This window comes from Balaenoptera borealis (assembly GCF_965194805.1).
Source record: "Balaenoptera borealis genome assembly, chromosome: 13".
Taxonomy (NCBI): Eukaryota; Metazoa; Chordata; class Mammalia; order Artiodactyla; family Balaenopteridae; genus Balaenoptera; species Balaenoptera borealis.
Window position 1 is genome coordinate 47629777 of NC_138870.1, and position 20318 is coordinate 47650094.

Consider the following 20318-nt stretch of genomic DNA (forward strand, 5'->3'; position numbering starts at 1 on the left):
GAGACTGCATGCTCAATGGGTGTGGTGTTTTCTTTTGGGGTGATGAAAATATTTTGGAATTAGATAGAAGTGGTGGTTGCACAACAACGTGAATACTAAATGCCATTGAATTGTAAACTTTAAAATAGTTAATGTTGTCATAGGGATTTCACCTCGATTAAATTTAATCCCCTCCAGCCAGCACACCCCTGGCCCTACAGCCTACAAAACATGGGCCCAGCTCCAGGCGGTTCTTTTCTCTTTTTGCTGCTGCTGTGTGGCTTGTGTGAGACAGGGAACGTCTCTGGATAAGGAAGCCCATCCTCCCTCCCCACAGAGGTACATCAGGCATCAAATGACTAACTGAGGTGAAAGAGCTCTGAGAAGCAGGACGCTCTGCTGACACTTGATGCTCACCAACAACACAAATCCGGGGGCTCCAAGCCTTCCCCTTGGCTTGGAGGGAGAGAGAGGCCTGGTGTCTGTCTGTCTTCTCTCTCTCCCTCTCTCTCTCCTCCACACGTGGCCAGAGCAGTATGAGCTGTAGGGGGGAGAATGCTGTTCTCCTTCCCCTCCCCATCCAGGAGTCTCCCCGAAGCTCAACACAGCCCCTTCCCCACCCACATTCAGTCTACCTCTCTCTCCAGATTCTCACCTCAGATCACAAAGTGAAGGCTGGGGGAATGGCAGGGATGGCCATTCAGCAAAAGAGCCAGAGTGATTACGTCTGAATAATTTTCAGATTTATTTTAGCCCTCCCACCCCCATCCAGTTCTGCTTCAGTAGGTATCAAGACAGACAGGGGAGAGTGGGAGGCCAATCCCATTTATCGGGTGGAAAATACATACATACGTAAAGCATTAGCACGTCACTTTGATGGCTCATTTAATTCTCACCGACACCCATATTAGTAGATACTATTGCTGTCCCATTTTGCAGAGGAGAGAACTGAGGCTTAAAGAGGTAAATTCACACAGCCACAGGAGTCTGGAATTGAACGCTTGCAGCCTGACTCCTCCCTGTCACCGCTACACTGGATGTTTCGCTGTGACTTCCCCTCTAACTGGATTGGGGGAAGGCAGGAAAAACCCCGACCCTCTCCCACAGAGCCTCAGCCAGTGATACTGCTTCCCGGATGAGAAGGGCGGCCCTGAAGCCTGCAGCAAAGCCAGCCCCACGGCCACAGTCCCTCCAGCCTCCCCACAGCTCCGCAGCAGTCCAGACCTGCCGGCCCTCCAGGACCGGAAGTGCTCCCAACAGGGAAACTCAGGTGAGTGTTGCCCTCTCTCAGGGAAGAAGGCAGTGGAGTTTGGAGACGACTGGCTTTCCTGCATGATCCACAGATGTTCCCAGGGATGAACTGGAGGTGTGTGTGTCTGTGTCTGTGTTTGTGTATGTGTGTCCCATACACAAGGCCCAAATAGCAAGACAGAGCAAGAGCCCCTAAGGAAGGCCTGTGTGAAAGGGCCGAAGGGTGAAGCGCCAGGAGAGAAGTGGAGGTTGAGCCCCCCTGGGCTGGAGGAGGGTGGGACTGGCCGGGCTGGGGAGAAAGCGTTTGGCCTCTGGTCTCTCCCACCACTGAGACCCCTTAACAAAATATTTCTGTTCGTGGGTTAAAGCCAGCAGTGAGTTGCGTGCTATTTATTCACGGTTTGAATGTTACACTTCCCTTTCTTGCCTCTTCAGACGCAGAATCTTTCCCCGAAGCCTCCTGGCCCCTGTGGCCTGCGACCCTGGGAACACCAGCCTGCTTTCGAGGCCTCCTCTCTCTTCCAACCCTCCCTTCTCCCCACTAGGCACTTGCTGGTCCTCATGTCGGCCACGGGGCCCAGCGTGGCGCCCGCCAGCGAGGCGGGAGAGATCCACAACTGGACGGAACTGCTCCACTTCTTCAACCACACCCTGCCCGAGTGCCACATGGAGCTCAGCGAGAGCACCAAGCGAGTGGCCCTCTTCGTGCTCTACCTGGCTGTCTTCGTGGTCGGGCTGGTGGAGAACCTCCTGGTGATCTGCGTCAACTGGCGCGGGGCGGCCCGCGCAGGGCTGCTGCGCCTCTACGTCCTCAACATGGCCATCGCCGACCTGGGCATCGTCCTGTCTCTGCCCGTGTGGATGCTGGAGGTCACGCTGGACTACACCTGGCTCTGGGGCAGCTTCTCCTGCCGCTTCACTCACTACTTCTACTTTGCCAACATGTACAGCAGCATCTTCTTCCTGGTGTGCCTCAGCATCGACCGCTACGTCACCCTCACCAACGCCTCTCCCTCCTGGCAGCGCCACCAGCATCAAGGGCGGCGGGCCGTGTGCGCCGGGGTCTGGGTCTTCTCGGCCCTCATCCCGCTGCCCGAGGTGGTCCACATCCGGCTGGTAGAGAGCTTTGAGCCCATGTGCCTCTTCATGGCGCCTTTTGAAACGTACAGCACATGGGCCCTGATGGTGGCCCTGTCCACCACCGTCCTGGGCTTCCTGCTGCCCTTCCCTCTCATCGCGGTCTTCAACGTGCTGACGGCCTGCCGCCTTCGGCGGGCAGGACAGCCTGAGGGCCGGCGCCACTGCCTGCTGGTGTGTGCCTACATTGCTGTCTTTGTCATCTGCTGGCTGCCCTACCATGTGACCCTGCTGCTGATCACACTGCACGGGACCCACATCTCCCTCCACTGCTATCTGGCCCACCTGCTCTACTTCTTCTACGACATCATTGACTGCTTCTCCATGCTCCACTGCGTCGTCAACCCCATCCTGTACAACTTTCTCAGCCCGAGCTTCCGGGGCCGGCTGCTCAACGCTGTGGTCCATTACCTTCCCAAGGTCCAGGCCAGGGAGGGCAGACATGCTTCCTCCTCCTCCTCCTCCTCCACCCAGCATTCCATTGTCATCACCAAGGAGGGCATCCAGCGCCCTGCGGCCAGCCCCCACCACCACCCAAGCCTGAACTTCCAGGAAGCAGACACCCCACCCACCTCTGCTCCTCGGGCTCTTATAGCCAGCTGAGGAAGATTCCAGTCTCCTCTACCAGCCAAGTAGAAAGCTGGAAGTGTAGGTGAGAGATCTGGGGGGGGGGGGGGGGGCTGGGAGGGGGGGGGCGGGGCGGGGCAAGGGGAAGACAGTCAGAGCCCTCATGGCCCAATTTTGAGTATGTCTTAAAATATTGAAGTCAGGGAACGGGGTGGGAGGCAGGGAGGGAGAGGGAACGGGTCCTTGGCGTTGTACCATTCCACACAGTCCCTGTGCCGAAGGGAGACACGCAGGGGGAAAGGAGAAATAAAGAATAGAGACAGACATGACTCTGGATCTCTGAAAAAGTCTGCACTGCAAGCTGGGACTGGGAAGGGAGCTGAAGCTAAAGAGATGCTCAGCAGAAACCAGACGCACCCGTTTCAGAAACCACCCTGGCCGGAAGGAGTGAGCTCCACAGGAACCCCACACAACTTTCCTTTTGTGTTTGTGCTTGTTGATCTTCTAGCACACATGTAGGCTACAGGGACAAGAGGCCAGAGGCCAAGGAGCCAGGAGGCCTCAGCAGGCTGTTTCCTAGCAGTGCATCCTCAGTGTGATGATAAATGGAGGGGGTGGGCGGTGGGGACAGCAGGGGCGGGGTGAAGCTGAGGTCTGAGACAGGCACACTGCAGCTGGGCCAGCTCGAGGATTCTCCACCCCCGCCATGCAGGAAAGGGCTCCATTTCCTTGCTGATACTCTCCCCTTCGTCCATCCTGATCCCCTCCCCCAAAGCAGAGGAGCTGTCCCAGAGTCCATGCTCCTCGTAGCCCATCTTCCCCCAGCTCTGGGTCTAGCAGGTTTCCAGACTTCTACCCTCAGTCCCTCCCTTTTTCTCCAGATCATAGGAAAATATCAAGACATCCATTCTGGGAGCAGACTTCGCGACAGGCAGCAGCAGGCACTGACAAGTGCTCTGCCCCCAGCCTTTGCCCCTGCATGGGGTGGGGAAGTGGAAATCTTCCGATTCTGTCACAGGGCAGAGTTCTGGTGTTCTCCTACATCAGGTCTCACCCTCAGACTTCTTTCTTCCTGGCCAAGTCGTCTCATAATTTTCCTGTCCAGCAACTTCTATTAACACTTGTCCTATAGACAGGAAAAGAAGTCCTCTTGTTAACACGGAGGTCTTCTGGAAAGGGCTCATTTATCAGTTTGGGAAACTAGGACCATGTCCATGAAGCACTCTGACTGAAGTAAAGCCTAAGAGCAGGTCCCAGCCCACCAGTCCCGAGCCCTCCGCCTCTCCATCCTGCCTGTGGAGAACGAAAGGTTTGTGGACACAGTCACTGAGACCTTCTGTCCTGCTCAAGTGCTCAGTATGTCAGGAATGTTTAACTTGGAATAACCACTCGCTGACCTGGAGCACCATCTCCTCTGCACTTAGAAATCTGAGACTGTATTCACCAGATGCATTAAACATGTGCTCCAGCGGTGTATGAACCCGTTTGTCAGGAGCACAGAGGGAAATCTGTGTCTAACTCCCCCTGCTCATTGGGCCCAAACCTGAAAAAGGGCCTTTTCTTTTTTTTTAAAGAGTCTTAACGCTTCAAACAGCTGCTTGGTGGCACAGACCTGAAAACTTTTTCAACCAGGGGAGTTTGGGTTGTGACTTGGTGCTGCAGTAAGGGCTGAACCTAACAATGCACAGAATGTATTAGAAAGACTTTCCTCACTTGTGCCCACATAAAAACCCAGCCCAGATCCAATGCCCTTATCACTGACCCCTCTGACTCAGGGTCCAGAGGTTGTCTCAGGAAACCCAGTTTTACATCTCTGTCACACCCCAGATTACCTAAGGCCACTTTCCCAACATCTTCTCTTCTCATGGACTCCATTTTGGCAACCAGTGATCACCCTGGCAGCACAAATACTTCCTTGGGGCCTGAGAGGAGAACTGGTGTGCTGATATCAGCAAGGCCCTCTGCTCTACATTTGCAGAGCACTGATGGGGGCCTGGGCCCAAGCAGTGTGCTCTGAGACCAAATGGACCACATCGCACCCTAACTTCTAGAGGTCTGTCTCTTCTCTGTGGGGGGACATTTGTTACCAACCTCATGAAATTATGCCAAACCTCCGCCCCCCTCTCTGAATCTGCCTCTCTCCACTCTGACATATCACGTCATGGTGAATTAAATGGCACTGGCAAGACAATCTGCGGCCAAATCTCTGGTCCAACCAGACATTAGCAGAGTCCCACTGCTCTCTCTGGGCCAACAGAAGATTCCCCTCAGAGATGGTCCCTCTGAAAAGGCTGGGCCATTGAGTTAATTTTCCACTAAAAACAGATCAAGTCAAGCCCGGGGAATTCCAGCTACAGGAAAAGAAAATGTGCTACCTGAAAGAATTCTGGCACCTGCTGAGCAGAATACTGCTACTGAAAGGGTGATGGCCCTGATACTCTGAACTCTGAGGGATGAGCAAGATCACAGTAAATAAGAAAAGAATTCCCATTTCAAATTTCCTTTTTTTATTCTAAATAAAAACCACACTTTGTGCCGAACAATGGAATATAAAAGAATCAGATGTACAACGATTTTAGACATCTACTATTTGGGAAAAAAAGTTTACAAAATATACAAAACTTTACAGCAATAGATAGTAAACACTTAAATATTAGGAGGTCAGTACTTATTAATTTAATGGAAGGAGTTAAGACGTCAACAATTTTTCTTGGTTTCAAAAGAGATTTAGCTAGTAGAGGTGGGAGGGGAGGGTGGACTGGACAGGGGAAGGGTGTTAAAGAAACATCCAAGGTAAAAGTTTCCTTTTCGTTCTGATGTTAAGTTTACCATGAGTTATCACATTGAAATCAACGCTGTGTGCCCTGCTTCCTGATTCATTCAGCGCAGGACTTAGGGAAAAGGACACGTGGGGACTCCCAGATGGGCAGATTTCTCCACACAGCCCACTTCCATGCCACCAAATTCATGCCCATCTATGAAGGAATTTAAATTCACTTCCAAAGTTGAGTAGTCTGGGGACTAGGGCACAGCAGGTGGCCAGAAGAGGAAGAAAATCCACCAGCAGCAAAACCTGACTGGGGAGAAGGTATTTAAGCTCAAAGGTTGTCCTAGAGACAAAAGGGTACTGACAGAGCAGAAGAAAGTCAGAAAGAATTTTTATCCATTTCCTGACCCCCACCCCCACCTCCTTTCTTCCCAACTAGCCATGAACTAGAGAGACTCCACGGAGTCTTAAAATTTAGGACTAAATACCAGGGTACAGCAGAGCTTCCCAGCAGGTGCTGTGGCATCAGTGAGCCGTGGATGGGCCAGAGGAGCACCAGGATACTGATCCCTTCCTCTGGCCACAGCAGCTGTTTACAGTGTGCCATTAGAGTATCACCCGTTTTCCCTTAGGAAAAGAGTTGGGAATGGCCTCGTGTTTGCTTTAATGCTCTAGTCGCCATCTTGAAATTCTTAATAATTTTTAAACAATGGGCTCTGTAAATATGTAGCTGGTCCTGAGTACAGAACAAGAAAAAGGGGGGAAAGGGAGAAGAAAAGACATTCAAGGATCAAACAGAACTTTGGAACAATACAGCAGGAGACAGTGCTAAACTGGGCTCCAGGGCAGAGAGGGCAACAAAATCCAATGAACAGTTGAAAAAATTTTAAATTCAAAATACGATTAATACCTTCCACCAGGTATCCTAGAGCACCCTTTGCCACAATATAGTGTTTCAAGTAAAACAGTGCAGAAAAGGGTGAGCTGGTGGCAGAGGCAGCAAACATGACTCCAAACAGAGGAAGGGTTGAGGTGCGAACATGGGGGACACGCAGGGGAACAGGGTTTGGTCAGTGAGCCTCATGAGCTACTGACCCTGCTACATGTCTGACTGCAACCAGCCAGGCCACCCTGGCTGACCACTTTGCCTCAGGAGGATCAGGGGGTGCAGTTTCTTGTTTAGTGTTTCAGGGGCAAAGTTTCAAGGATTTGCTTTTTGGTTTACTGGCAAAAGGGGAAAACTTCACAGTTTCAGGTTAAGTATACAGACTACCGAGCAACCATGATACCCTCTGTTAAGGAAGAGGGTTTCTCCAGCATAGTGATCCATTCTCAGCTACCTGGCTGGGCTCCAGTGAGTATCCCCACTCTCAAATCCAGCCCTTCAAACCTCAGTCCTCACCAACAATCTGGGAGAAACCACCCAGGCTTGAAAAGTTTAGCCGATAGGTGACTGTAGTCTTTTACACACCTTCCTTCTTAATCGTCTAATGGTCAGCGTGGGAAGAAAGGGAGCAGTCAGTCAGGGAAGAAAAGTCTCAGCACTGCTTTCTGACAAGAATGTCCCAAGGGAACATTTAACTAGTTGAATTCAGATGGTGAAAGGTGGCCACTTGACAAGTCCCTTCATGTAATGGTCACCCCACCAGATAGCCATGCGCACAAACGCGGAGGCTTTATCAGTTTAGGGCTGGGGAGAGAGGCAGCAGGTCCAACAGCAACGGAGCTTTGGTTTACTTGTATGTCTTATTATAGCTTCCCAACTTTAGGAAGGATGAGAAAATATGCAAAAAGGTCCTTCATGTGACTTGATCCCCTCAACCCAGTCCCCAACCTACTCAATCACAGGATGGAAAGGGGATGGAAGGCCTAGGGATTTAACAAGCCTCAACTTTCTAGAATTTACATCCATTACCTAAATGGTTCCCTGGGTCTATTCTGCAAGAGACTCTCTGGAGAGAAAGAAAAGAATTTGCTTGTTTAAAGGCTTGACCTGTTCTCCCCTAGTTTTAGCCCCTGTTTCCCAAATATCTGGCCAGGATTGTCCCCTGGAATATGGCTACTTGCTGGGGAGAAGCTCATTTTCCTGAAGTCTCTTATCCAAAAGATGCTGGGTAATATGTATACAAAAACAAAAATAAATAAATATTAATGTCCAAAAAGGCCTTGTGAGTTAATTAAAACCACTTGCTTGTAAAACAACCTGGGGTGCTGCTGAGTCCCACGAGGGGCTGTATCAGGGCCGAGGCCAGGGACCCCCAGAGCTCGCCTGAGCAGGTGAGGTAGTATGGGTTACTGAGGTGCCACCTTGTGAGATGCGAGATCCGAGGGCCCTCTCCCTCAAGCCTTCTTTGGGTAAGACCCCCTCAAAAAGGCAACTAAGAACGGAGCCGACCAGCACCCCAGGACTGGGCAGACCCATTCCCGAGTCACCTAGGGAGGGCCTGAACCAGCTGCTGGTCAATAGCGCCCCCTGGTGGCGACGCAATGACAGATCAGGATAAATTCCAGCAGGTCAAAGGTGAGCTGCCAAAGCTCTGGCCCAGTTAGCACAAAGTAAACAACAGGTTACCTGACTGGGACAGACAGACACACATCCCGCTACAAACCACCAGTTACTCGGGTCCCTTTAATCCTGAAGGGCTCACAGTCCACCACTCCACCTCATGGGGTCTTCTCATCTACACTATAGGCCAAAACACACTTCTAGGTGGGAGACTGGATGTAAATTAAGGCAAGGCTGCTGCTTCAGAGACATCCCCACCTCTCCACCAGGAAACTCAAGGTCGATGGACGTGGCCAGATGACAGAGGATTACATCCAAGTGGCTCCCTGTCCTTTCTGCCCACAGGGAAGGCCTGACGTCCTGGGCCATCACTCCATAAAATCGTGTTTCTTTGGAATTGAGGAGAAAAGAGAAACTTCCCTTCCTGCCCATCCAGGCTGCCACTTCCGGCAGCACTGCAGGACACCTTTTCTGGCTGGCAAGGATTCATCCCAAAGCCTTCTGACCTAAACAGAAAGCTTTGTCCCCAGTTTGGATCTAGCTGCCAAGAGATTTTACTGTCCAATCAGTAGATTAGAGCCATGGAACAAGCAGGACCCTCCATCCCTGACACCTTTCCCCTGCTGAGGGCTGGGACTGGCACCTGAGGTGAGCTGCCCTGCTGACTAGTCTTTTCTGAATGACCACATTCCCAAAATCTCTCTCATAGCTGGTTGTCCCGGTTGGAGGTCTGGCAGTAATACCCACAGTGAAACCTCTCTCCACCTCCTCCGTTCAGTGAGGCTGTTGGTTGGATTCTTAGCAGCATAAAACCTATCAGTAAACTAAAACTCGAGCGGCTGGGGAAGGGGATCTAGTTGACACCAACTGCCTGACGAGATCCCAAAACCAGCCTCAAATGAATCAAAAACACAGCCCTCCATGGGCAAGAACAGGTAAGGAGGTAAACATGATAGGGCCTGCTTCTCAAAAACAGTAACAGTGTTCATGTGCTATTTCTTCTTTCTTCTTCTTCAACACAGGACAGGACAGAACTCCTAGCAAGGCAAAACTGTAACTTCGGTTGGGGAGGGACCAACAGCCATTAGAAAACCAACGTCCTGGCTGCTGCCTGGGAGCTCCCCCTGGCTCTGCTGGGAGCCAGTCAGCTGTCCGGGTTCTTTTCGGCCTCTTTGGAATGGATAACGTACATGAAGGTCTGCTCAATGGTGAAGTCAGGTGGGAGGCTGCCTTTGTGCACGCCGACGTGCTTGCTCATGAGATTAAGGGTGGAGCTGTAGTGGCCACAGACCGTGCAGCGATACATGAGGGCCCCCGAGTGCGTCTTCAGGTGGCACTTGATGGTCGAGCGGCCTCGGAAGAACTTGTGGCACACCTTACACTGGTACGGCTTCTCGCCCGTGTGGATCCGCCGGTGGTAGTTGAACTCACTCGTGTGGGCAAACCTTTTGCCACACACCTTGCAGCTATACTTGCTATTCCCGGGTTGGCCCTGCAGCACCAGCTCCTCATTCAGGAACTCCTCAGCCGGCAGCTTCCGTTTCTGGAGAGCTGGGTGCTGTAGCCCAAAACCAGGCCGTGTGTCAAGGCCACTGTTGCATTTGTGCTGGCTGACGTGGTAGCGATAGGCAGCCTCCGACTTGAAGCTCTGGCTGCACAAGTGGCAGTGGAAGAGGGCGTCTTCCAGGCTTTGGTGCACAGCCATGTGCTTCTCCAGGAGAGGCCAGTCCACAAAGCTGTTCGCACAGACAGAGCAGGAGAAGACTGAGATGCCGAGATGGGAGAGTGTGTGCCACATGAGGCTGCAGAGGTTGATGTGGCGCTGGTCACAGACGCTGCAGGCCTGGCCCTTCAGGTTCAGATGGTCAAGGATGTGGCCCCGGACCACGTGGAAATCTTTGGCCAATGCCTTCCCGCAGGCGGCACACTGCAGCTCTGCGGAGGCTGCCCCTGAAAAGAGACCCAGCTTCCCAGGCAGGGGGTCGTTGGGGTGGACGATGATGTTGTTCTCAAATATTCCATCCCGTCGGTGGAGGGTCAGCTGCCACTGGGTAAAGAACTTAGTTTCACACATGTCGCAGGAGAAGAGGAAAATACCAATGTGGGACAGAACATGGGTCACCCGGGAGTTTCGGTCCTGGAAGTGGGTCTCACAGACCTTGCAGTTGCCGGTCAGCAGGTCCACATGGTCCCGAGCATGCTGTCGGATCAGTTGAATGTTGGGCTCTAGAACTTTCTTGCATACCTGGCAGGGCATGGCCTTATTCTCTCGGTTGTCACTCTCTCCAAAAGTCAGCTCGTCCTCACTGTCATCACTCAACTCAATCACCTCCTCAGCTGTGCCTATTTCCTCGGCGGGGTCTTCAAACTGCAAGTCATCATCCCCCAGGTCCTCCAGCTGGAGCTCATCCATCTGCCCAAAGCTCGGGTCTTTGGAGTGGTCGCTATTGCTCAGACAGGAGTTGGTCCCAGTGGTGATGTCTATTGCATTGTCAGGGGTGAAGAAACTGTTTTTACTGAAGTCTCCATTGCTCTGGACTTTGTATGGCTGGCAGGAGCTTGTGCTGGTTTGGACGCCCATGCTGACGGTGCCTAGGACTGGCTGGGTCACCACACTGGGAACGGGCGTGAACGGAGCAGGGGCATCATGGTCTTCTGTCTTTGGCGGCAGTGGCTGCTGCGGCAGAGGCAGGCTATGGTTAGTGTCACCGGTAACGTTTCTCTCTTCCTCTTTATAGTTTCCTCCAGCATCACTAGGCAACGCATAGTTTCGATCAGGACCAAAGTGCTCCCCCGCACCCCGGAGTTCTCCAAGGGGATGGGCTGGTTCTGCTGAGCTACAACTCAGGGTGCTGGAGTGGCTCTCACTGGTGCTGGTCAGGGGCTTGGCCACAGCACTGCTCTCCAGGTCAGGAAAGGTGGAGTGACAGGCCTGGAGGAGATCCTCCATACCCAGACGCTCAGCTACCTCGTAAATGACCCCAACGTTGATCAGGTCCGTGAAGAGCTCTGACGTGTAGACAAAGCTCAGAATCTTCTCAAAGTTGGCGGGGGTGATGAAGTCCACCACATAGGTCCTGGCAGCATCAAGCCCAGTGTTCAGGAAGAGGTTCTGGAAGTAGCCAGCTGCGCAGGCCAGCACGGCTTTGTGGGCTGGGAAGGAGCGGCTCCCCACTACGATGGTGACATCACACATGGTCTCGGAGAGCCGGCACTTGTTGAGTTCCTTCAGCAGGTTGTTGGGGTGGTTGGTGCTTTGCAGTTTGATCCTCATGCCCATCTTAGCAGCTCCTATGAGGTTGCCTCCTTATCAGCACGGTTAATCTGTGGACAGCAAAAGGAAAAGGTGGATGACCAAACACACCCCTGCCGGTGAGGAGTTCCGCAGGACGAAATGCCACCAGTCTGCATGTTTCCAAGCCCCGGGCAGAGAGCAGGAGTGAATGGACAGACACCTGCTCCATTCTGCTCGGGGCAAGGACAGCAAAAGTGACGGGGCAGTGACCTCTCTCCCTGCATACCCCCAAAGACAAGAGCTGTCACCACAAAATCCAAAAGTATTGAAAAAAATCTGATGGGTTGGTCTTTAAGAGTCAGTAAGAGAAGCTGTAGGCCTGGTTGGACAGAAGCTAGTGCCTTAAAGCCAAGCCAGAAGCATCCTCTAGACACAATCTTATACTTCATTACCAGAGCAACTGGTTCAAATTTTTCTCATATTAAATTCCTAATTTCTTCCTGAATCCAGGCTTTCCTATCTCACTGAGTATATTCTCTTCCCTTATGATGCCAAATGCCATATACATACTTGAACACAATTATCAAGTTCCATTAGCTGTTGGGGAAAAGATAAGGATGCTCTACCCTTTAGTTTCCTATCATTGCTGTGATCGTTCAGGCCGTAAATATATCTCTTGCTTATTCTTGAGTTCCCATCTCTCCCTACCTAAGCTACCTGCCTCCCCTCTTGTCTCTCCATAGCCCAGAGCCATTCGGATACTGCTCTATCATATTCTCTGTATGCTGTGGATAAAGTTAAAACACTCAGACACCAGAGAAGTAAAGCAAAGCAAAACACAACTGTGGCATTTAATATTACCTAAATATGCTTCAATTCTTTTTCCCACCCTTTTCAGGATTTATGCTTATGTTAACCAGAAGTAAGAGATATACACCTGATGCCATAAGAAGGCATCTAATTACACAGGTAACTCCTAAAGGCTTGCTCAGTACCACTTCTTCCCCTTTTTGAGTCCTGCATGCGAGAAAGAAGACAAACTAGTTGCCTTCTCTCTCAGCCTCACGACTCGCCCTGGGCAACACAGACTCTTTCTTCACCTCACCACATTCGACTAACTCCCAACTTTTTCTGGGGCCCAGGAAGCTTCTGAGCATTGGTGGGTACCAGCCAAGCATCTCCCGGGCCCTGGTGGCCACACATCAGCGGTCAGTAGGTCCGGACACCGGGAAGCCCGAGCGGGCAGTGGGAGGGGACGGATTCGGAACTTCGGAGAAGGCACCCCAACAATCCCGCGGCGCCGCCGTCTCCCCTCTGGAGGGTCGAATCCGAGAGGAAGGGCATTGGATCCGGCTGGGGCACTGCATCTGGGAGGCATCGAGCACTTCGGTCCCTCCCCAGACAGCGGGGGAATTCCTCAGGGCGACCTCGGGCGGGGACGGGGGGTGGCGGCGGGGCGCGGGGCCGGACTGGGGTCGAGGGGATAGGCGGCGGGGCCGGCCAGGGTCGGCGCGCTGCCGGGGAGGATAGGTCCGGCCGAGGGGAGCGGGCAGGAGGGAGCCAAGCGAGAGCGAGAGAAAGGCCGGGACGGGGGTCGGGCCTCGGCCGGGGCAGCCCTCGGCCGGGCCGCGCTTACCCGGCTCCGCGGGGCTCGAGCACCATCGCCGCCGCCGCCTCACACAAAGGCCCCGGCCCGCCGTGCCCGGCCCGACGAGGAGGCGGCGCCGCCGGCCGCGGCCAGACTCTCCATCCGCCGCGCCGCTCGCCGCACCGGCCCGGGCCGCCCCCACCGCCCGGCCCGCAGCGCCCCCCGCCGTCCCGGAGGAGGCAGCGCCCCCCGCCGCTCGGCCGCAGCGCCCCCAGCCGCCCAGGAGGAGGCAGCGCCCCCTCAAGGCGGGGCCGGGCGCGAGGCCAGCGGGCCAAAGCCGCCGAGCCTCCGGCCGCCCTCACCCCTCGCGCCCCCTCCGCTTCCCCGCCGGGCCCTCGCGCTACCTAGGACCCTCGGCCCCACCTCCAACTCCCGCGCGGCCCAAGGACCGCCGCCGCCGGGCTCCGCGGGCAACTGTGAGGACGTTTCCAACACCCCCATCCCCAACCCAGGCCTGGCTTTTCTGAAGCACTGATCCTCCTGGTGCAGGACCACTCCCTCCTCGCGCTAGTACCTGGAGAAGTGAAAAACCCTATCCCAGCTCTAAGCTTAAATCGCCTTCCCTGTTCCACATCTCATATTCCCAGAAGTTTACTCTCAAAACGTCTGCTGTTGTAGTTTTACACGAAGTTGTGAGACTGTTTGATTAATTTACGTCTCCTCCACCAGGCAGTGACCTTCCTGAAGGCAGGGCGCCGTGGTTCTGCACACTACCGCGTCCCTGCGCTTACCACACGCTTCTGGTTCATATGATAGGTGCTTAACAAAGCCTGTTTGAATGAATGAACAAGTACTTGTGGGTCCCTGGTGGAGCACCCTCTGGAAGTTGTGGACCCTCCTTCCAGCTAGGTGGGCAAATGAAGGAATTCACAGGATCCCACCGCACCTTGGCAGCGCAGGCCTGTTCCCGGCAGCTTGTCCTCCCTGGAGGGGAACAGAACTTGACACCTCAAAATATGCCTCTTTGGCATAAGGATTATTTTTAAGAAGCAGCAGACAGGGGAGAAGCTCTGAAAAGTGAGTAGAAGTTATGCTTTTGTAAAAGATATTTACATTTATAAGGGAAATGTCCATTTGTAAGGTACCTCTCTATACCAGGAAGAGAAGGGTTACTAAATGTCTAGAAACTCTTAGTTTTCCTGGGTATCTCCCATGTATACAGGAAGTATACATGTTGTTAAACTTCTGTTTCTTTTTTCCTCTTAATCTGTCTTTTATTATTTACTCAGCCAAGAACCTCAAAGGGTGGGGGAGAATTATTTTTCCTCCCCTACTTCCTCTACTCTTTCTAGAGTTCAGTGTCTCTGCTTCCACCCACCCTTCTCCTTTAGTGCAGCAGTTACCCTCCAAATCTTCTCCCCAGATGCTCCTGCCCAAGAATTGTTATCAAACTGAAACTACCTGAGTTTAACTGAGAGATGTGATCAAAATTTAAGGCATTGGCACCATTACCAGCTATCAGTCTGAAGTTCTCATCACAGCTTTTACTGTGACATTCACAGGTCATGAAGGTTTTTTGGTTGAATCTCTGTGGTATTCACAGGTCACGGCTTCAGGCTCGCAGTTTTTTAGTTGGTCATATTTTTTATTCCCTTTTTGGTATTCCAGTCTTAGGGAGATCATTTGCTTGGTGGTTAGCAACTGACAACATGCATTTAAAGCTTTTAAGAGAATACAGGGGGCTTCCCTGGTGGCGCAGTGGTTAAGAATCCGCCTGCCAATGCAAGGGACACGAGTTTGAGTCCTGGTCCGGGAAGATCCCACATGCTGCAGATCAACTAAGCCTGAGCGTCACAACTACTGAGCCTGTGCTCTAGAGCCCGTGAGCCACAACTACTGAGCCTGCGTGCCACAACTACTGAAGCCTGCATGCCTAGAGCCCGTGCTCTGCAGCAAGAGAAGCCACTGCAATGAGAAACCCACGCACAGCAAGGAAGAGCAGTCCCCGCTCACCGCAACTAGAGAAAGCCTGCGTGCAGCAACGAACACCCAACACAGCCAAAAATAAATAAATAAATAAATAAATTTATTTTTAAAGAAAAGAAAGAGAGAATACAGGGCACAAAGAGACTACTATAACGATTATAAGCAGGACAATTCCCAATGTCTAGAGTGCACTTCAGAGCCATGGTGCCCAAGACCCAAAGCAATCAAAATCAAACAAGTCAAAGAAAGACCCCATTAGAGGAGTCACCTTTTTAAGCCAAGTGGCTTGTTCAGTAATCTTATGCAGCTGAGTTTCAACTTCCCCAGAAGTGTTAATTTAGGTACAGTGGGTGGTGGTGGCCATAGCACAGATACCTCCTTTTTCAGCTAAAAGAAAATCAAGAACAACTTTGGCTGAAGAGTCTAAGGATTTTTGTTGGGCAGGTATTAGTTTAGCAGCACATTCAGCAAAATCTTTAAGAGTTAAGGAGAGATTTCTGATCATAGCCTCATCTGTACTCACTCCTAACCAGGAGTAGAGGGACCTGCCAAAGGAAGCAAATCCTGAATCATGAAAGCCTCCTGGTAGGTCCTTTCTAATTTGATGATGAAATTCAGGGAAGTTGACCCAATGAGGTGTCTCAGTTTGTCTGTGAACAGTTAGGGGCACAGATAGATAACCTAAAAGGCATTGCCCAGTTATGCACTAGCCATCCAGGCATTCCTAGGCCCAAGGAGAATGACAACCACCACAGACAAAGATAAATTCTGTCAGGGCACAAACCAATTCTGCTAAGGTGGCACTATTTTTTTTTTTTTAATTTTATTTATTTATTTATTTATTTATGGCTGTGTTGGGTCTTCGTTTCTGTGCGAGGGCTTTCTCTAGTTGCGGCAAGTGGGGGCCACTCTTCACCGCGGTGCGCAGGCCTCTCACTATCGCGGCCTCTCCTGTTGCGGAGCACAGGCTCCAGACGCGCAGGCTCAGCAATTGTGGCTCACGGGCCTAGTAGCTCCGCGGCATGTGGGATCTTCCCAGACCAGGGCTCGAACCCGTGTCCCCTGCATTGGCAGGCAGATTCTCAACCACTGCGCCACCAGGGAAGCCCCAGATCAGAGTTTTTATGACAAAACCAGCAGTCTGAAATGTTACCCCCCTTAGCAATGGCCTGGGACATATGGATAACGGTGTTATCTTTCCAGACCAATGGCAGAGTAAAGGAAAGAAAGAAAAGAAGTAAGGGTTTCAAGCTTAGTTAAAGTAGGAAGTCTTGATCTGATGTCTTGGGTGGAAGAAGTTTACATCAATGTCAGCTACCCGTCTTCTTTGTCAATTTGATTTTGAGGTCTCCAGCTGGTGTGCAGTTCCTAAAATCAGAAGGAGCCCTTTTTAATTAGGAGCTGTGGACCCAACGTTCAAGTTCCTTAAGTTTGGCTGCCATCTGGGTAAGACCTGGTATAGTCCCTTCCAAGGAGTTTCAAGGGCATTCTATTAGTGATTATTAGTGATTATTAGATTATTAGTGATTCCAAATTAGAAGGGTGGGAGAAAATTGGAAACATTTGTTTGGAGAGTTGTAGCCAGATATTTGAGGAAACTAGAAGAATTCAGGATCTAGTTTAGTTTTCAGGTATATTACAAAACCTCAAAGATAATTAACAGAATTAGAATCTAATATTTACAAAGGTGCAAACATAATTTTTCTCTCTACAATCACCCCATTTTCCCCCAAAGATAACACAACAATTTGTTTGAATTTAACTTGGCCTGATTAGTTACATAAGTGCAACAAGAGTAGTGATTGACCATATAAGCCCTTTTTAAGACTGCTTTAGTAGGAGTTTCAGATTGAACTCTTAAAAGCCTCTGAAGCCAGGAAGCCAAGCCAAGGATTGCCATCAGATTTTACCTGAAAAACCTATAGTTTGGGTGAATTCTCCTCTTCTCAAGGTCCTGAAAATATCCTGGGGTTCCTGGACCTGCCAGGAAATGACCTTCCTTACTTACATGGTAAGGCTGCCAGGAACTCTGTAAGTAGAGTACCAAGCTAATTTTTCCAAGGGGCTTTACTGGCTTTATAAAGTCAACCTTAGTTCCTTAAAGCTACCTGGTCATATCTGAGTCTATGCACATCTCTCTTAAATATGACATTTCAGTCAAAGCCTTGATAATGTAGCCAGCGTTTCCAATTGCATCCTGTTATAAGGAGAGCAGATTTTTATTGGACTTATGCAAATAACTAATCATATTGCCATGAGAAGAATACTCAAGAGTTTCTGAATTCTGACAGGATCAGGTAGGGAGAAAAAGTACATGTTTCATCTTTGTTTACAAAGGTATATGTTACCAAATTGCTGTAAATCATAGCTTAAGAAAAAAAAGGTTTTCTTAAATTTAGAAAAACAAAACATTAAGGGACCAGAAATGTTGCAAACAAAAAAGTCGTAAAATTTTAAATTCTCCTCCTCAGTTATTCAGTCCCATGTAAGTAATACTTGTTCTGCTTGAATCCAGTTTTTCCATTAGTTCTGGAAATTCTTACCTTGTTCAGTTATATGCTCTTAAAGTTGTCATAAACCTGTACTTACCAAAGTCCTTTCCATGAATCTTCTTGAAAATGAAGTACTTTTGCAGCTGATGTTGAAGAATTTGCATAAGGCCTTTAAGAACAATCTCTTTTCCAGTGTTCCCATTGATTACAACTGAACATCAATCCGTGGGGCAGCATTTTGATGATGGACACCTAGGAGGATGTAATAGGGGAGGCCTAGGTGTTGTTCTAGATACCTTTTGTGTTTTCAGTAAGATTTTGCCATTTTTGTAGATATTTATAGCTTCTGGAACCATCGTTCTTAGACATAAAATAGGCAAGTATGCCAGAAGGTGGCATGCTTGACTCTTTGGAGCTTAAGGATCCTGTTATATTTTTAGCTAAGATTTTGGGTCTCTTGGAGCCAAACTAATACCTAAGAGGGATGTGCCACTGGGTTGGAGACTGTGTGGTGTTTTACAAGTGTACCTCATTGCATGGAAATTTTATTGAGGTTGGCATCAATCTAACCCATTCTATGACCAAATTATCCTAACATGGGATGGGAGTCTTTCGGTTAGGTGAGCACTCTAACAGATTGTTTTGTTGTTTTGTTTTGTTTTTTTCTAACAGCTTTTAAGTGCTCATCAATTTTTGTAACTTTATGGCTTCCAAGATTCCCATTAACAATAGCCTTTATCTACACTAAGCGAGACAAACAAACATGTGCATCTTAACACACCAGCAGTAACCAAGAGATGTTACTGCAGCTTGGCCAAGAAAAGTCCCTGTGTGCACCACCAACAATTCCCATGGAACTGGGGACTGGAAAAAGATTGAACCAGCAGACCCCAAACAATGGGGATTGCAGACTAATTCCAAACAAATGAGGAGCTGCAGCTGCCACCAGCAGTTCCCAACATGGAATCTGGGGAAGGATTCCAAACAAATATGAAACTGCAGACCAAACCACCAGCAGTTCCCTGTGTGGAATCTGGGTACAAGCCAACAGCTGGGGTTTCTGCTCAAGTGGGGGAATTGTGGTCTGAACCAAGGGCTAGGGAATTGGGTTCTGGATGGAATCATCTGGTAGCTCAAGCTGACCTGCCCCAGATTGGAAAGTCAATTAGATAAGGAGCTTGACACAGAGAGTGGAGCTCAGAACTGAGAGGAACTTACTCATGGCCCTTGGAAACAATGAGAGAGACAGAGAACTCAAAAGGGTTTTCAGGGACCATGCCTATGTTTCCCGTTGAGTTGTTAACAAACCCCCTAAAGGTATAGATTAAAGTTTATACTGTTTATACTTGTGATATTGTGATTTATAATAAAAAAAAATATTTGGTCATTACCCCCATTTCTAGCACAGAACTCCTAAAACACTTGGAATTTCCTAAGTGATGAGAGCCATAACGATGTCTTTTGTTATGCTACCGAGTGACTTTGGGACTGCACCTAAAGATGGGGACTGGTCACCAGGAGAACCAAATTTATGATTAAAAGGTTGGAGCTTTCAGTCCTAAGCCCCTGACCTCCAGGGAGGGAAGAGGGCCTGGAGGTTGAATCAATTACTGTTGGTCAATGGTTTAATCCATCATACCTATGTAATAAAGCTTCCATAAAATCCTAAAAGAACTGGGTTTGGAGAGCTTCCAGGTTGGTGAAAATGTAGAGATTCAAGGAGAGGAGGGTGGCATGCTCAGAGAGAGCATGGAAGCTCCACAACCCTTTCCCCATGCCTTGCCTTATGCATCTCTTCCATCTGGTGTTCCTAAGTTATATCCTTTTATAATAAACTGGTGATCTAGTGAGTAAACGGGTTTCCTGAGTTCCGTGAACCGCACTAGCAAATTAATGGAACTCGAGGAGAGGGTTGTGGGAACCTCCAATCTGTAGAGAGTTAGCAACCTGGGCTTAAGATTGGCATCTGAAGGGGTCGGGGTGGGGGACGTCTTGTAGGACTGAGCCCTCAACCTGTGGAATCTGATACTATCTCCAGGTAGATAATATTGGAGCACTGCCTGTTGGTGTGGGAAATCTCCCCCTCCACACACACTGAATTGGGTCTAGAACCGTTAATATCGAAGTCTTTAAAGTAAATCATCATGTAATAACAATAACACACATACACAAAGCTAAATGGAGAAGGGCCAGGAATTCAGCCCAAGGTCTTTTTGACCAGGTCCCCTTAGGCATCAACCTCTTTACAACAGGAAGAGGAAGGCCAGGATTCCTTCACACATTCTCCAAGCACAAAAACAGAAATCCGATTTAAAGTTTGTCTTCATTTTGCCTGGAATGCCCAGTACTGCAATTTTCATTAGTCCCACCAGAGAGCAACCTTTCTACACTTATGCTCTTACTTGGCAAGAACAGAACCACCTCATGAAGCTTTCATGACCCAAATAAATTCCCCAGACTCTGCAAAATTACCCCACTTTTTTTTTTTTTTTTAAAAGGACGGATGGTGAGCATGTCCCATATTTTTTTTTTTTAATTTTAGCAATTTCATGTATCTTTATTTATTTTATTTATTTATGGCTGTGTTGGGTCTTCGTTTCTGTGTGAGGGCTTTCCCCAGTTGTGGCAAGCGGGGGCCACTCTTCATCGCGGTGCGCGGGCCTCTCACTATCGCGGCCTCTCCCGTTGCGGAGCACAGGCTCCAGACGCGCAGGCTCAGTAATTGTGGCTCACGGGCCTAGTAGCTCCGCGGCACGCGGGATCCTCCCAGACCAGGACTCGAACCCGCGTCCCCTGCACCGGCAGGCAGA

At 50.2% G+C, this 20318-nt stretch overlaps 3 protein-coding genes across 5 annotated transcripts in view; 2 read left to right on the top strand and 1 right to left on the bottom strand.

The window, feature by feature from the left end:
• ACKR5 (atypical chemokine receptor 5) overlaps positions 1–3027 on the top strand; it is a 5245-nt gene extending 2218 nt beyond the window's left edge. Inside the window, exons 1-2 of one of the 3 annotated variants that reach the window (XM_082352946.1) lie at positions 1–1249; positions 1666–3027. The exon at positions 1–1249 is cut by the window's left edge and continues 2218 nt beyond it. In XM_082352946.1, coding sequence (XP_082209072.1) covers positions 1115–1249; positions 1666–2970 — 1440 coding nt within the window. In that variant the 5' untranslated portion in view covers positions 1–1114 and the 3' untranslated portion in view covers positions 2971–3027. Of the gene's footprint in view, positions 1346–1665 lie in introns of all 3 variants that reach the window. The other 2 variants (XM_082352947.1, XM_082352948.1) reach the window with 2 other exon arrangements.
• A 2011-nt stretch (positions 3028–5038) lies between these two features.
• On the bottom strand, positions 5039–13220 carry ZBTB39 (zinc finger and BTB domain containing 39). The gene is made up of 2 exons (XM_082350945.1): positions 13079–13220; positions 5039–11531 (listed from the first exon to the last, which is right to left on the bottom strand). Exon 2 carries the CDS (start codon positions 11485–11487, stop codon positions 9352–9354), a length of 2136 nt encoding a protein of 711 aa, XP_082207071.1. The 5' UTR covers positions 11488–11531; positions 13079–13220; the 3' UTR covers positions 5039–9351.
• On the top strand, positions 11558–13854 carry LOC309609640 (uncharacterized protein; the record flags this gene model as incomplete). The annotated part of the gene is made up of 4 exons (XM_082351352.1): positions 11558–11610; positions 12585–12831; positions 12930–13506; positions 13760–13854. The coding sequence occupies 4 exons, from the start codon at positions 11558–11560 to the stop codon at positions 13852–13854; spliced, it is 972 nt and encodes a 323-aa protein (XP_082207478.1).
• Between the last annotated feature and the right edge of the window lie 6464 nt (positions 13855–20318).